Source organism: Corylus avellana, chromosome 4, assembly GCF_965113065.1.
Source record: "Corylus avellana chromosome 4, dhCorAvel1.hap1.2, whole genome shotgun sequence".
NCBI lineage: Eukaryota > Viridiplantae > Streptophyta > Magnoliopsida > Fagales > Betulaceae > Corylus > Corylus avellana.
In genome coordinates, this window is record NC_142493.1 from 4843797 (window position 1) to 4860042 (window position 16246).

The 16246-nt window shown below is 40.3% G+C and overlaps 1 protein-coding gene across 4 annotated transcripts in view; it reads right to left on the reverse strand.

The window, feature by feature from the left end:
- Positions 1-16246, reverse strand: part of TOR (target of rapamycin) — a 79410-nt gene that overhangs the window by 55211 nt on the left and 7953 nt on the right. For all 4 annotated transcript variants that reach the window (XM_088515075.1, XM_088515074.1, XM_059591355.2 and 1 more), the window contains exons 6-10: positions 8818-8977; positions 8544-8687; positions 8219-8388; positions 7916-8120; positions 7645-7839 (exon numbers count right to left, since the gene is read on the reverse strand). In XM_088515075.1, coding sequence (XP_088371201.1) covers positions 7645-7839; positions 7916-8120; positions 8219-8388; positions 8544-8687; positions 8818-8977 — 874 coding nt within the window. The remainder of the gene's footprint in view (positions 1-7644; positions 7840-7915; positions 8121-8218; positions 8389-8543; positions 8688-8817; positions 8978-16246) is intronic.

Genomic DNA, 16246 nt, shown 5'->3' on the forward strand with positions numbered 1-16246 from the left:
AAGTCTTGGACCTGAGCATTTTAGTAGGAGTTGCTAAAATAAAATATACTTAATGCAATATGATTTCAAGAGTATAAGAATAATTAAGAGATTAAATCGGAGACTCAAGGATTAAGAGATACTGAAACAAAGTGAAAAAAACCGCCATAGCACAACGAAAAACAAATTTTAGCCCAACTAACTAGATGGAATTTGGACTCATCACCAACTCCACCCCACAGAAAATCCCTCTGAATTTTCTCAATCCGGTTAGCAACACCAACGGGAACGGGGAAAATGGATAGAAAACAAGTGAGCAAATTGGAAAGAATACTTTTAATCAATGTCAACCTGCCACCCTTCGACAACTAAAGCCCCTTCCAACCAGCCAAACAACGTTCCATTTTTTCAACACCACCATCTCATATTGAATTAGCCTTGTATGAAGCCCCCAAAGGAGCACCCAAATTCTTCATAGGCAAAGAGGACACCCTACAACCAAGGATATGTTCAAACCTCTAACATCATCCATCACGCCAATAGGGACGAGCTATGATTTAAATAAATTAATCATCAACCTCGAGATAGCTTCAAAATATAAAAAGAGACAACACAGATAACAGAAATGGTCCAGATTGGCCTCACAAAATATCAAAGTATCCGCAAACAAGAAATGAGACAGAGCTTGTCAGAATTCCTCAACCCCACCAACAAAACCTGAGAAGAGCCACCTATCCACTGCGGCGGAAAACATTCCACTCAAAGCCTCCATGACAACCACAAATAGCAAAGGAGATAAGAGTGTCCCCTTGCCGTAGAACATGACTCATGAGTAAGCTATAGAAACTACTTCTCCCCAAAGAAATGCACCACAAAAATATAGTAAGCTATACAAACTCTCCATTTCTCCCCAAAGCCACATCTCCTCAACAAATAAAGCAAAAAATCCTAGTTAACATTCATTAGCAACAAGAACTGAATCAAAACTTTGTCTCCCTCTGCTGAACGCATTCTGAGATATGGAGATAATTTTCTCTAGCACTATCTTCAACCTATTAGCTAGAACTTTAGAGATAATTTTATACACACCACCCACAAGACTAATAGGACTGGAATCCCTAATATCAACAGCCCTAGCTTTCTTAGGGGTAAGGGAGATAAAAGTTGCATTGAGGCCCTTTCCAAACCTCCCGCGAAGATGAAACTCCTAAAATACATTCATGATATCCTCTCTAGGGACCTTCTAGCAAGTCTCAAAAAACGCCATGTAAATCCATCAGGGCCCATGGCCTTATCACCATTCAGAGCTCTCACAACCTCAAAAACTCACTCTCCTCAAAAGTTATTTCCAACCACATAGCCTCCACAACACTAATAGAATCGAAAGATAGATCATCCAACAGTGGCCACCAACTGAATTGTTCTGAAAAAAATTCATTGTAAAACTGCACCACACGGTCTCCTAATATGTAACAGTGTTGTTTCTTCTGTGTGAGTTAGCTAGACAGTAAAAAATCTAAAGCGACCCATTTTCACTACAAATTTGTTATGTATTTCCATGCAAGAATCAATTTTTTTCTCTATCTAAATTTCAATGTTTCTAGTCAATGATACCTAAATCAACATCAATATTTTGTTCCGTACATATTTGGATTGATGGAAATCAATAGAATCAATCCAAGAATATATTACACTCAATGGAAACATGCAAAATTTTGACGCCACAATCCCTCATGGAGCAATTAATTTGGACTACCAAATTGACCATCATCTCCCCTATTATACAAACAATTACACTAAGATAAAACCATAAGACCCCACATAGCAAGTGATACTTATTAATCTGAAAACTATTATTAGCAAACAACATAGACTAATAGAGCCCCACAACTATGGCCACTTAATGATTCATAGCGAAAATGCAGGCACACACAAACCAATAATTGAAAAATAAAGCTAAGTATGTCATACTACAAATATTCATTGAAAAACTTGTACAATTACATGTACAAGTAGAAGTCTACAAGCAGCTTTGTGTCAATTGTTGAAGATATATATGTGTGTGTGTGTGTGTGTGTGGGTGTGTGGAAAAGTTTGTTTAGTTTGTTTTGTTATCCCTTCCACCCATTCAGCAAGTTTACATTAGGCTTGCATCTACTTTCAAATGTACTTTCTATGATATATATATATATATATAATGTAAACTTGCTGAATGGGTGGAAGGGATAACAAAACAAACTAATATATATATATTAAAGTACATTTGAAAGTAGATGCATGCCTAATGTAAACTTGCTGAATGGGTGGAAGGGATAACAAAACAAACTAAAGAAACCAATGGTGACAAACTTTTCCAATTACCATTAATGATGTTAGATGAGCATATTAGGGTTAATATATTATATGGGGTATTTTGGTCTTTGTACTCGATGTTACATTATACGTGAAATAAGACAGCCTCTTCTTTCTTCTCTTTACATGCAAACCCTAAATCCCTCTAACATGGTATCAGAGCCATAACTATTGACGACATCTGATTACTCTCCCACCCCGCTTCTTCCTCCCTTCTTTATTAATTTTTTTTTTTTTTTTACCCAAATCCTCGTTTTATTCTACTGAGCATGGAATTGTGAGACATGGGCTTCATGCCCGCAAATAGTGATTGGGGATAGATGGTCGCCGGCGTGGTTTGTGGTGTATTTCCAGCCTCGTCTATGGTTGTTGGTGACGTATATGGCTGCCGGCAGGTTACAGTGATGATTGGCAAAAACTAGGTTGTAGTTGAAGTGTGGTCGTCGATTGGGTCTGTGGTGGTTTGCCGGCGTGTTCTGTGGTAGTCACTTGGGTCTGTCGCCGTGGTTTTTGGTATCACCGGTGAGGTCTGTCAGACGCCGGTGTGTTTCAGTGTATTTCCGGCAAGCCTCCAGTAAGTCTCCGGTGCAGGTCCCTGTTTGGTTTAGCTTCTGGTTTTGGTCTTTCTAGTGGGATTTCCGGGGTGGTTTGCCTTTCCCCGAAGAGTTTCGACGGTCTCCGGCGAAGGTTACTGTTTGGATTTTTTTAGCCGTATTCCTACTGGTTATCTCTCTCTCTCGTTTTGTTTATAAATTGGCATTGGTTTGAGCTGGTTTTTTTTTTTTTTTTGCTCTTTTTCCAACATTGAAGTGGGTGTTTCCATTCATTTTAAGTGGTTGTTACAGTTACTCTTATTTTTTTTGTATTTCTGTGGTGGGGTCTGTGGCTTCTTTGTTGTTGAGATTATGGCCACTAAACCTGAACCTTCCTTAGTTAATGCTCCTATGACTCTTGTGAAGCTCAATGGAAAGAATTATATTTATTGGGCAAGGTCTGTTGAAGTTTTTCTCAAAGGCAAGGGTTTGTTTATTCACTTAACCTCGGGTATGCCTAAAGACTATACTCCTAGCCTTTGGGAACAAGAAGATAATCAAATTATCTCTCTTATGTTGAATAGTATTGAGTCTCACATTGGATCTTCATGCATCTACTTGCCTAGTGCCAAGGACATTTCGGATCATCTTAGTCACATGTACTCTGGAACTGGAAATATCACTCGAATTTATGAAGTGTGTAAACAATATTTTGGACTTGAACAAGGTGATCAAACTGTGGATGAGTACTACAACCAAGTTGTGGCTATTTGTAAGGAGAGAAACTTGTACCAGCCGCTCTCTACGAACCTGAAGAAAATGGAACAGCAACGTCAAGATGTGGATGTGGTTCGGTTTCTTCTTGGCTTGAAACCCAAGTTTGACTCGGTTCGTGCGCAGATTTTGGGGGGTTCTACACTTCCCTCACTTCCTGAAGTCTTTTCTCGGATTCAGCGTGGTAATCTTATTGATCATGGCTCTCAGATAAGTTCTGAGCGTACTGGTGAGCGTGCTGCTTTTATTGCTGCCCATGGAAGTTATGGTAGTTCTCATGGGGGACGTGGCGGTCGTGGTGGTCATGGTTTTCGTGGTGGACGTGATTATCGAGGTGGAGGTTGCATCGGAGGTCGTGGGCCTCGCAAATGCACTCATTGTGGTCGTGCTAACCATTCTATGGATTTTTGTTGGGATGTACATGGCACACCATCTAGGTTTGCCAATCACGTTGCTTCTCACGATGATTCCCCAGCTCCATCTCGACCACCTGTTAGCTCGAGCTCACACTTCAAGAATGATCTAATCTCCATTCCGAAAGATGAGTATGCTCAGTTCTTAACCAATAAGCGGGCTTCTACCTCTTCCACGGCTACTCTTGCTCAGTTAGATACTGCATCTCACTGTCTTTTATCCTCCACTCGCGACCCTTGGATTATTGATTCTGGCACCAATGAGCATATGACTAGTTCGTCCACTTTTCTCTCTGATTATTGTCATGTTGATACACCCCATAGTGTCACCCTAGCTAATGGTTCCTTCTCCACCGTAGCCGGCTCTGGCCATACCCATTTGAGTATAGATATTGAGTTGTTTTCTGTTCTACATGTTCCTAGTTTTCCTTTTAATTTGTTATCCATTAGTAAAATTACCAAAGCTCTTCATTGTTCTGTCAGTTTTTACCCTTCTTTGTGCATTTTTCATGATCTCAAGATGAGGAGGATGATTGGTATGGGGCATGAAGTTGGTGGCTTATATTATCTGGACCTTGCACCTTCATTTTCCTCGTGTGCTTTACAGTCGTCAACCTCAGCTCTTCAGTGGCATTGTCGACTTGGTCATCCTTCTCTTCCTACGTTGAAGCATCAAGTCCTGAGTCTTCGAAATGAATTGTCCATGTCTTGCAAACCTTGTTAGCTTAGTAAGCACCGTCGTGTTTCTTTTCCGTCAAAAAATTGTTAGTCGTGTTTCACATCCTTTTGACTTAGTTCATTCTGATGTATGGGGTCCTATGAATATTGCATCCAATAAATTTCATTATTTTGTGACCTTCGTGGATGATTTTTCCTGTATGACTTGACTATTTTTAATGAAAAATCGTTCCGAGTTATTTTCTGCTTTCCGAATTTTTCGTAATATGATTAAGACTCAATTTACTAAGAAAATTCGTATTTTGCGTTCTGATAATGCCAAAGAATACACATCTAGTTCTTTTGCCTCTTATTTGTCTAATAAAGGCATTATCCATAAAACATCATGTGCTCACACTCCACAACAAAATGGAGTGGCTGAACGCAAGAATCGTCATTTATTGAATGTTGCACATTGTCTCTTATTTCATATGCATATCCCCAAACATTTTTGGAGTGACGCCATTCTTACTGCTGGTTACCTCATTAATCGAATGCCCTCCTCGATCTTAGATGGTACTTCTCCTCATTCTCTCTTATAACGTTCTTCACCCTCATTTGCCTTACCACTTAGGGTTTTTGGGTGTGCTTGTTATGTTCATAATTTGGGTCCTAGTTATGATAAACTTGATCCTCGTTCTACCAAATGTGTCTTTCTTGGTTATTCCACAACTCAGAAAGGATATCGTTGTTATAGTCCTGTTCTTCGCCGCTACTTTACTAGCGCCGATGTCACATTTGTTGAGTCTCTTTCCTATTTTCCTGTTGATGCGTCTTTCGGAGCGTCTACCCTTAAGCCTAATGTCACGTCTGTTCCGCTGCCTGTTCCATATCTCTTTAAGTCTATCGTGTTGCCTCCACCCTCACCTGCTCCTTTCTAGGTTTATACACGTCGACCACGCCCATCAGCTCCTGCACCTCCACCATCACCCTCCCCGTCTTCGGATCCGCTAGCAGCTGCATCTGATTCCTTGCCCATTGCCCTACAGAAAGGTACACGTTCTTGTACTACTAAACATCCTATCAGTCAGTTTGTATCCACTACTTCTTTATCTCCTTCCCATTCTTGCTTTATTTCCTATCTTCCTACTATTTCCACCCCAAAGACAGTGCAGGATGCCTTATCTGACTCTGGTTGGAGGCAAGCTATGGAATTGGAAATGAAAGCCTTACATCAAAATGGTACGTGGGAACTTGTTCCATTACCACCTGCTAAGAAGATTGTTGGTGGCAAATGGGTATACACGGTTAAGTTTAATCCTGATGGTTCTATTGAACGGTTGAAAGCTCATTTGGTTGATAAAGGTTATACACAGACATATGGTATTGATTATGATGAGACGTTTTATCCAGTTGCTAAAATCTCTTCTGTTCGTATTCTTATTTCTTTGGCTACTAATCTTAATTGGCCCTTATTTCAATTGGATGTCAAAAATGCCTTTTTACATGGGGATTTACATGAGGAAGTTTATATGGAGCAACCACCTGGGTTTGTTGCAGGTGGTTGCTCAAGGGGAGTATCGGAGTTGTCTGTAAGTTAAAAAAGGATTCGTATGGTCTCAAGCAATCTCCACGTGCATGGTTTGGGAAGTTCTCTAAGGCCGTTATGGAGTTTGGTCTTCAACGCTGTCAGACAGATCATTCAGTATTTCACTTGCATACAAGTGTAGGCTACATTCTTCTTGTGGTATATGTGGATGACATTGTGATTACAGGAGATGATTCCGGAGGTATTGCTCGATTGAAACTGTTTTTACAACAAAAGTTTCATACAAAAGATTTGGGAAAACTACGATATTTCTTGGAGATTAAAGTTGCTAGATCCCGAAAGGGTACCAATTTATCTCAAAGAAAATATGCACTTGATTTGTTAGAAGAGACAGGTCTCCTGGGTGCTCGTCTTGTTGACACTCCAATTGATCCTAATCAAAAATTAGTAAAGGATGAAGGAGAATTATTTGAAGATCCTAGTAGGTATCGTCATTTGGTTGGAAAGTTGAATTATCTTACTATTACTAGGCCAGACATTTCTTATGCAGTTGGTGTTGTTAGTCAATTCTTGGAGGCTCCTAGAGTTTCACATTGGGAAGCTGTTACTCGTATTATTCGATATTTGAAAAGAGAACCTGGCCTTGGGATATTGTATAGACCGAATGGACACCTCCGGATAGAAGGGTTTACTAATGCAGATTGGGCAGGTTCTCTCCTAGATAGGCGATCTACTACAAGGTATTGCACATTCTTGGGTGGTAATCTAGTGACTTGGAAAAGTAAGAAACAGACGGTGGTGGCACGGTCGAGTGCTGAGGCAGAATACAGGGCAATGTCTAATACTGATAGTGAATTGACGTGGTTACAACATTTCCTACAGGAGATTGGATTCACCACTCCTACTCCTATCCCGTTATTTTGTGACAATCAAGCCGCTATACATATTGTGTCTAACCCTATTTTTCATGAAAGAACTAAGCATTTTGTTCGAGATAAGATACTCAGCGGAGATATATCTACACCATTTGTTAAGTCTGGAGATCAACTAGCTGATATGTTTACAAAGTCCTTGTGTCAAAAGAAGTTAGAGTTTATTTGTTCCAAAATGAGCTTATATGATATATATGCTCCAGCTTAAGGGGGAGTGTTAGATGAGCATATTAGGGTTAATATATTATATAGAGTATTTTGGTCTTTGTACTCAATGTTACATTATATATATATATATATATATATATGAAGTATGAGAGGAGAAGGCTATGTGAAATAAGACAGCCTCTTCTTTCTTCGCTTTATATGAAAACCCTAAATCCCTCTAACAAATGACAAGTTATACATGCACGCACACGTACTTATTAACAGAAAAGTATAGTTAAACGCCAAACCTCCTCAACAAGACGACGTCTCTTTCCTCCAGCTCGATTCAACCTACTAGGAGCAAATGGTGTACATCCAATACCAGAAATAGAATTTGCAACTAATCTGCAACAACAAAGGGCAGCATCTTTTCGTGTGGCTCCATCCTCATCATCCAAATATACAACAACTGATTCTCTTGCAAACTCAAGAAGGTCATGACCCTAAAACATACATTAACTTCTTAGTGAACCAAACGTGCAATTAGGATCCATGTTGGATGATAATTTGTGGACAAACCTTGAAATTAAAACGAGCAAGAGTCTGCAAAGCGAGTGGCACTAAGGTTGAACCACTAATATCTGAAGCCTGCTGAGGGGTATTCATCATACTTCCTCTACCCATGCCAACAGCCGGCCTCCCTTGAGGATAATGGGATTTTGAGAGAACCATTGAAATGCAATCAAGCAACCGATCTTGAATAGTAGGGAGCAAACATGGAATACTGACATAACAATCAATAACAACGGAAATTTAAACTCCCTCAAAAGGATTTACACCCAAAATGTATGAGAAAGAAGGTGCATGAATAACGCAATGTACCTGATAGTTATTTGCTCAAGGGCTTCTACAAGTGTAAGGGAAAGACCAGCTGAAAACATAACATCCAAGAGACCACGAACATGAAGTTCCATAGCTGGGCCCATAGCTTTCGCGATGCTTCCAACACAAGCCAAAGCCTCAGGAGAGGGTTTACCTCTACGTGGAGCAATCTACAGACAAAAGAAATTGATAACTGTCAGATACTATGTTCATTATCAGATTGATATGAAACCAACAAAATCTTAAACTGCACAGAAACTGTGATAAAACAGAAAAATAAATCTCTTGTGAAAACCAACGTCAGAAGACAGGCACAGTGACATACCGCCTCACGCAAGTGAGATGTAATTCTTGGCAAATAGTGGACAAGTTCCCCGTCCAAAGCACCAGCCATCTCCCCAAGGGCAGTGAATCCAGTGGCACGTTCAGCTGGTATTTGTAGAACTGCAAGAATATGATTCATGCATATCTGCAAGAAATTGCAGCCCCTTTAACACACATGATTTGAGTAAGGATGCAGGCCAACAGTGGTTAAATGAAAAAAAAAAAAAAAAATGATAGGTGTGGTTAAATGAAAAAATGAAGCAAAGTAAACAAACCGTCAAGTAGTTTGTGACAAATCGATCACGCAGGAAATGTGCAATGCGAGGTAGAAGCGAAGTTATGCTCATGCGAACAAGCCGATCCCGGTGCTCTAGATATCTGAGAACAATGTCAGCAACTTCTCTATACCTTGACATCATGAACTCACCCGTATTCCTGCCCAGATGAAGTTCAATCATATCTAACTCAGAAACCATAACCAATTAAACGATGACGTGAAGACAATGGATAAACTGTAACATCGAAATGAGACAAAAGAATACCATACTTTTATTTTACCAAATGCTGCAGTATGTGCAAAATTATTTCAGTTCACAAATCCAAATAGACTTGTTTCTTTCAATGATTAAGATATCATTATGACTGATATATACCAATACTGACATTGGATGCAGATCTGATACGATGCAGATACAAGGCAACTATTGAAAAACTGGAATACAATATTTTTTTTTTTTTGATAAGTAATAATGCATTAAAGAGCGCAGAGGGGCGCAACCCAAGTACACAGGGAGTATACAATATTGATAGTGTATGTGTGATTTTGTGGATCTTTGTTCTTCGTTTTCTCACTAAAGGGATTTTCTCTTGCATACTAGGGTTGCACCCCTCAACGCTTTTAATGAAATGCATTAATAATCAAAAAATGATAGTCATAGTGAATGTTAATTAGGCAATAATATATATACACACACACACACACACATTTATACTTGTTTATATTGCAAGTTAATTTTTGGTTTGAATGATAAATATCAAGTAACTACCCTATCAAGCCTACATCTTGAGTTATCTATAGAATATTTCTATACAAAAATAAATTTTTGGCTCTAACCATTTCCAATTCTTCCAAAAATATCTCCACAAAATAAGTAAAACCCAGTCAAATATTTATCCAGAAATTGCATGTAGGCATCAACCTTAGGCAGGACTACACATTCTTACTCCTCTCCCTCAAAGCCCCATCAATCTCCTTAAAATATGGTATCTTTGCTAACTATGATATCTTTGCTAACTGACTGCCCCTATGTGCTTTCCCTTCTTGAACTCTCTGAGCAAGTTCCTCAACTTGCCCATGAACGTCTTCTTTGATCGATCAAACACTTGTTCCCTCATTCTTCCCAAAGCTCTTCTCCCACAAAGGCTAATTTGAATTCAAAATGTTTAAAATCCAATCAAATTCTCGGTACAGAAAAGTTAAGCAATGAGTCTCATCTTGGATACAAGTCATGGCATTTCAGAAAGGCCCCGATCTTGATATCGACCTCAACGTCATGGTCCTCGTCACCGTCATTGCTATCACCAAGGATCATTTGCTGATGGGTGGCAAGTGTCATCAATTATCATGTTACAAGCGCCTTCTTTCTTAAAATCAATGGCGAGGCTTCTCAGGCAAGTACAAAGTGTTCTGATTATAGTAGGAGACAGGTGTTTGTGTTTGCCCCCGTTTTTTTAGCAAGACGAGTTTCTATGAAGACAAGGGTGAAGGAGGTAGAGATTTTGATACATAGGAGTAAGACTAATTTCTCTACAGGGATTGGGTGGAACTTTACCCAAGTTGCTTGTCACTTTTAGCCCCGTGTGTCCCTTCCATATCCTGTTCACATCCTACTGTTTCCAAAACAGATGAAATTTTAAAAATTATTTTTTAATTAGAGAAAATGCATCAAGCATATATCCAAAAATGTCCGAACCATATTGGTGCCTGATACAAACAACAACTAACCACAAGAAATTTGGAAGTTAAAAATCATTTTGGGATTAGAGAAAATGTATCAGGCATATATCCAACTATGTCCAAACCATATCTGCGTCTGATACAAACAAACAATAAAGCGCAATAAGTTTTGAAGTGTGTGCTTCTTAGCATTAAAAGCCTCAAAGGGCACAACCTAAATACACAGGATATCTATACAAAAGATTAAAGATTAAAGGCTTTAATCTTTAATCTTTTGGGGTGCTCTTTTGTATAGATCTCCTGTATACTTAGGTTGTTCCCTTTTTGCCCTTTAATGCTAAGAAGCACACACATTTTAAAAGTTCTTGTGCTTTAGATCTATACAAAAGAGCACCCCAAAAGATTAAAGAAAGAAAACAAATAAAAGGAAAAAAACTCAAAATCAAAGACTAGGATATAAGCCATCAATGAAACTACGAAAAGGAATACAACGCTGCAGAGAAAGGAATTAATTGAGATTCAACAATATAAGTCTCTCGATTGGATGGTGGTGCCTCCACATCAGAAATGAAGCATTTGGTTGGGGAAAAAAGGGGTTTTTAAAGCCATGGAGCACTCAATTGGACAGGCTTATACTATTGAATCTCAAGACGTGGAGCGTTTAGTTGGAAATAGAGAAAAGGGGTTTGAAGCCATAAAGTAGTCAATTCAAGTATCTGAAAAAGAATATAAGTCTCTCGAATTGACGACTCTATGGCTTCAAACCCTCTTTTTTCCATTTCCAACCAAAGGCTCCACGTCTTGAGATTCAATAATATAAGCCTCTCTAATTGAGTGCTCCATGGCTTCAAAAACCCTTCTTCTTTTTTTCCAACCAAATGCTTCATGTCTAATGTGGAGGCACCACCATCTAAGCAATAAGACTCCTCCAACCAGACAAGATTCAATTATATAACATGGAATGATCCAAGAAAGCCAAAAGAGACCAATGTCAAAGTCAAAATGGCTCCAGCTACATAAAAGCCTAAGGATAAGTGGTCTACTCCCATCTCTCTTGCACTTCTAGCATCAGTGAGCTAAAAAATATCATGTTGCCAAATTTTCCTAGTCATCAACATATCTCGAATTTGCTTCACCAAATTTTCCTGGTCATGGAAAATTGTGGTAGTGGAATGGTGTTGCATGTGTAAGCAGAATGGGGAGTCCGTAGATCATTTGTTGATTCATTGTGAAGTGGCTACTTGGTTATGGAACTATGTTTTTACTTTGTTTGGTATTGAGTGGGTCATGCCGCAAAGGTTCCTTGACTTGTTTTCTTACTGGAATCAGGTGGGGGGTAGGGTTATCTCTAAAGTCATTTGAAGGATGGTTCCTTTGTGCATCACATGGTGTATTTGGCGGGAGAGGAATGCCCGAACATTTGAGGATAAGGAGTGTTCGGTGGATGGGATGAGGAAAAATATGATCTCTATGCTACACTTGTGGGCGTTGGCTCATCATCGTAGACTCATAGTGTTGTCTCGACTATAGATGAGTTCTTGAATATGTGCTCTCCGTATATTCCATAGGGGTTTTTATTGTATATGTTTTTTTGCATTAGGATTGTGCCCCTCTGTGCTTTTTCAATAATATTCTCGTTACTTATCAAAAAAGAAATTTCCTGGTCATGAGCATATCTCAAAGTTGCTTCACGCACAAAGCAATGATGCCTAAGTAGGGGCCTTCAAACCCACCTCCAAATCTTTTTTTTTTTTTAATAAGTAATCAAAATTTATTAAAAAACAAAGTGGCACAACCCAAGAACACAAGAATTATACAAGAGAAACACCTAATCAAAAAAAGAAAAAAGATCAAGAAAACTAGAAATATGAAGAAAATCCTAGGCAGTTGTCTATTGGTAAAGAGTTTTAAAGAAGGCCTTTAGTTCCACTACCGTCCTTTGTGATATCCAAAATTTCAATACAAGGCGAGATCATCTTCAGCACTGCTACACTTTGAAGACTATCAAACTGCCTTCTCCAACATACACAGAGATCTACCAATCAACAAGTCATAACCCACTTTAACCTGAAAAGACCAAAAATAGAATTCCACAAGGCACTGGCAATTTCACAGTGGAGTAAACGGTGATCTACACTTTTTCCACTCTTCTTGCACATGCAACATCAATCTATCACAATAAAATTGAAATTCTGCCTTCTTAAGTTATCCATAGTGAAGATCTTCTCTAAAGCGGCCAACCAGGAAAAGAATATCACCCTCAAAGGAATCTTATTTCGCCAAATACTACAAGGGAAAGGAGTGATGTCATAGGGAGTTAGGACCTTATAGAAATATATGACGTCAAACAACTCTCTCTTTAAAGGGATCCAACAAAACTTGTCCTCCCTACCAAACTTAGACTGATGGAATACAACAAATTTTTTTTTTAATAAGTAAAGATATATTATCAAAGCGCAGAGGGGCGCAACCCTAGTACACAGGGAGTATACAAGAGAGCGACTAAAAGGAAGAAAAAGAAGAAGAGAACATAAAAAGGAAATTAGGGAAGCTTATCACTAGGGGCGCTAGCCAGCCAGCGGCCCCAGTGAAAAGGGTATACAAGAAAAAGTGTAGAAGATCCTTAATATTTATAGACGAGTCCTTGAAACATCTAGCATTTCTCTCGATCCAGATGCACCACATAAGGCAAAGAGGAACCATCTTCCACACAACAGCACTACGGGATTTGCCACCCGCCCACCAAGAAGTGTACAAACCCCTGACGCTCCCAGGCAACACCCAACACAAACCAAACCGAGAGAAAACAGCATTCCACAAGATACTCGCAACCCCACAATGAAGAAAGAGATGGTCAACTGACTCCCCATCCGATTCACACATGCAACAACGGTTGATCACCACAATACCTCTCTTCCGAACATTATCCAGGGTTAGAGTCTTCCCAAGCACAGCCGTCCAAGCAAAAAAAGCCACTCTCAAAGGAACCTTGGTACGCCATATGCTCTTCCAAGGGAAGGGGGAAGGATCTTTGGAAGCAAGGATTCTGAAATAAGATCTGACCTCAAATTTTCCTTTTCTTGAAGCGTTCCACCACATCATATCCTCCCCTACTCCACGCATCAAGTGCGAATACAAGAGAGAATAAAAAGAGGCCAATACCTCGACTTCCCAATCATGAACCCTGCGAATGAAGGAAATATTCCATTGCACAGAGCCATTTAAACGCTCCCTATTATCCGCAATAGACGCATCCTTATTGGTGGCAATATTGAAAAGTCCAGGAAAAGCATCCTTGAGAGACCTCTCACCGCACCAGATATCCTCCCAAAACCTGATATTGGACCCAAACCCAGGATCCAATCTAATGTGGCAATGAAACGACCTCCACCCCTTGCTAATGTACTTCCATAACCCCACCCCGTGCGAACCACTAGGATCCCTGGATCGCCAACCACCCCAAACCGCACCGTACTTTGCCACTAGAATCTTCCTCCACCAAGCCTCTTTCTCATGAGCAAATCTCCACAACCATTTTCCCAACAAAGCTTTGTTCATCAAACGCAAATTCCGAATCCCTAAGCCTCCCTCTGAGATCGGAGAACATACCTTGCTCCAACTAATCAGATGGAACTTAAACTCATCATTAATCCCACCCCATAAGAAATCACGTTGAATTTTTTCCATACGTTTCGCCACAGATGTAGGGATAGGAAATAGAGACAAAAAATAAGTGGGAAGATTGGATAAGGTGCTCTTAATGAGAGTAACCCTCCCCCCTTTAGACAGATATAGCTGTTTCCATGGGGCCAGCCTTCTAGCATACTTCTCCAACATGTCCTCCCAACTGGCCTTAACCATAAGCGGGGCCCCCAACGGGAGACCCAAATACTTCAAAGGCATAGAAGCTGATCCGCAACCAAGGATGCCTGCCAAAGTGCCCGTATTGTTCATACTACCAACAGGGACCAAGACAAATTTAGCCAGATTCACCTTTAACCCTGAAACAGCTTCAAAGCAAATGAGTAATGCACCAATGTTTCTAACTTGATTAGGATCTGCTCCACAAAAAACCAAAGTGTCATCTGCAAAAAGAAGGTGAGAGACAATAACCCGATCCGACTCTCTTCTTCCCACAGAAAAACCCGAGATGAGACCCCTGTTTATCGAGGCATTGATCATCCTGCTAAACGCCTCCATGACTAGAACAAACAAGAAAGGAGAAAGAGGGTCTCCTTGCCTCACGCCCCGCGAGCTATCGAAGAAACCGGAAGAGGATCCATTGATCAAAATCGAGAAACGCACAGTCGAAATGCAATGTTCAATCCACGAACACCATTTCTCTCCAAAACCGCATCTTCTTAAAACATAAAGAAGAAACTTCCAATTCATATGATCATAAGCCTTTTCCATATCCAATTTGCACAACAAGCCAGGTTCCCCTGATCTGATTCGGCTGTCCAAGCATTCATTGGCAATAAGAACTGAGTCCAAAATTTGCCTACCTTTAACAAAGGGATTCTACGGCTTAGAGATGACCCTATCCATCACTTCCTTCATTCTGTTGGCTAAGACCTTTGCAACAATCTTGTATGTCCCTCCCACAAGGCTAATCGGACGAAAATCCTTAATATCGGAAGCTCCATTGGTCTTCGGAATAAGAGAGATAAACGTAGCATTGAGGCTTTTTTCAAATTTTCCTCGCTCATGGAACTCCGCAAAAACCGCCATGATATCCTCCTTAATCACCCCCCAGCAATCCTGGAAAAACGCCATAGAAAAGCCATCCGGGCCCGACGCCTTGTCCCTATCCATACCTTTCACCACCTCCCACACCTCCCTTTCCTCGAAAGGAGCTTCCAACCTAGAGGCCTCTCCAACATTCAACATATCAAAATCAAGATCATCTAGCCTCGGTCTCCAGCTGAGACTCTCTGAGAATAGGGACTCATAAAAATTGGTAATGTGATTGCTAATGACCCCTTGATCTGAAGTTGTGGAGCCCCCCACAGACAGAGACTCAATAGAATTATGTCTTCTGTTTGCATTAGCAATCTGGTGGAAAAATTTCGTACATTTATCTCCCTCTTTCAACCAACGAATTCGAGATTTTTGCCTCCAACTAATCTCCTCCTGTAAGAGAAGAGCCTCCAAATCTCTGGCTATCAAACTCTTCCTCTCAATTTCATCAGCTGATAACCCTCTCTCTTCCTCCACCCTATCAAGAGCCTTTATATCTTCCATGCGAGCCTTAATGCGCCCTCCCACATTGGCAAATTCCTGGTCATTCCAACTCTTAATGTCCCCCTTAAGAGTTTGCAACTTTTTTGCCAGAATAAAACTCAGAGTGCCGGAAATTGTAAGACTCCCACCAGCTCCTTACTTTGTCCACAAAACCCTCCACTTTAAGCCACATATTCTCGAACTTGAAGGGTCTCTTACCTCCCAAGAAGCAACTACAATCAAGAATAATGGGCGCATGATCCAAACACACCCGAAGCAACCTCTTTTGTCGCATACTTGGGTAACGAGCTTCCCATTCCGGAGAGACTAGGAAACGATCTAGCCTTGACCAGGAATGGTTGTTAGACCAAGTAGAGACCCCCCCGACTAACGGAAAATCCATAAGACCCTGCTCCGATATAAAATCTGCAAAATCCCTCATTGCGGATCGAGAATAACCCCCCCCCCCCCCCCCCCGACCTTTCACTAGGAAATAGAGTAGCATTGAAATCCCCACCAATACA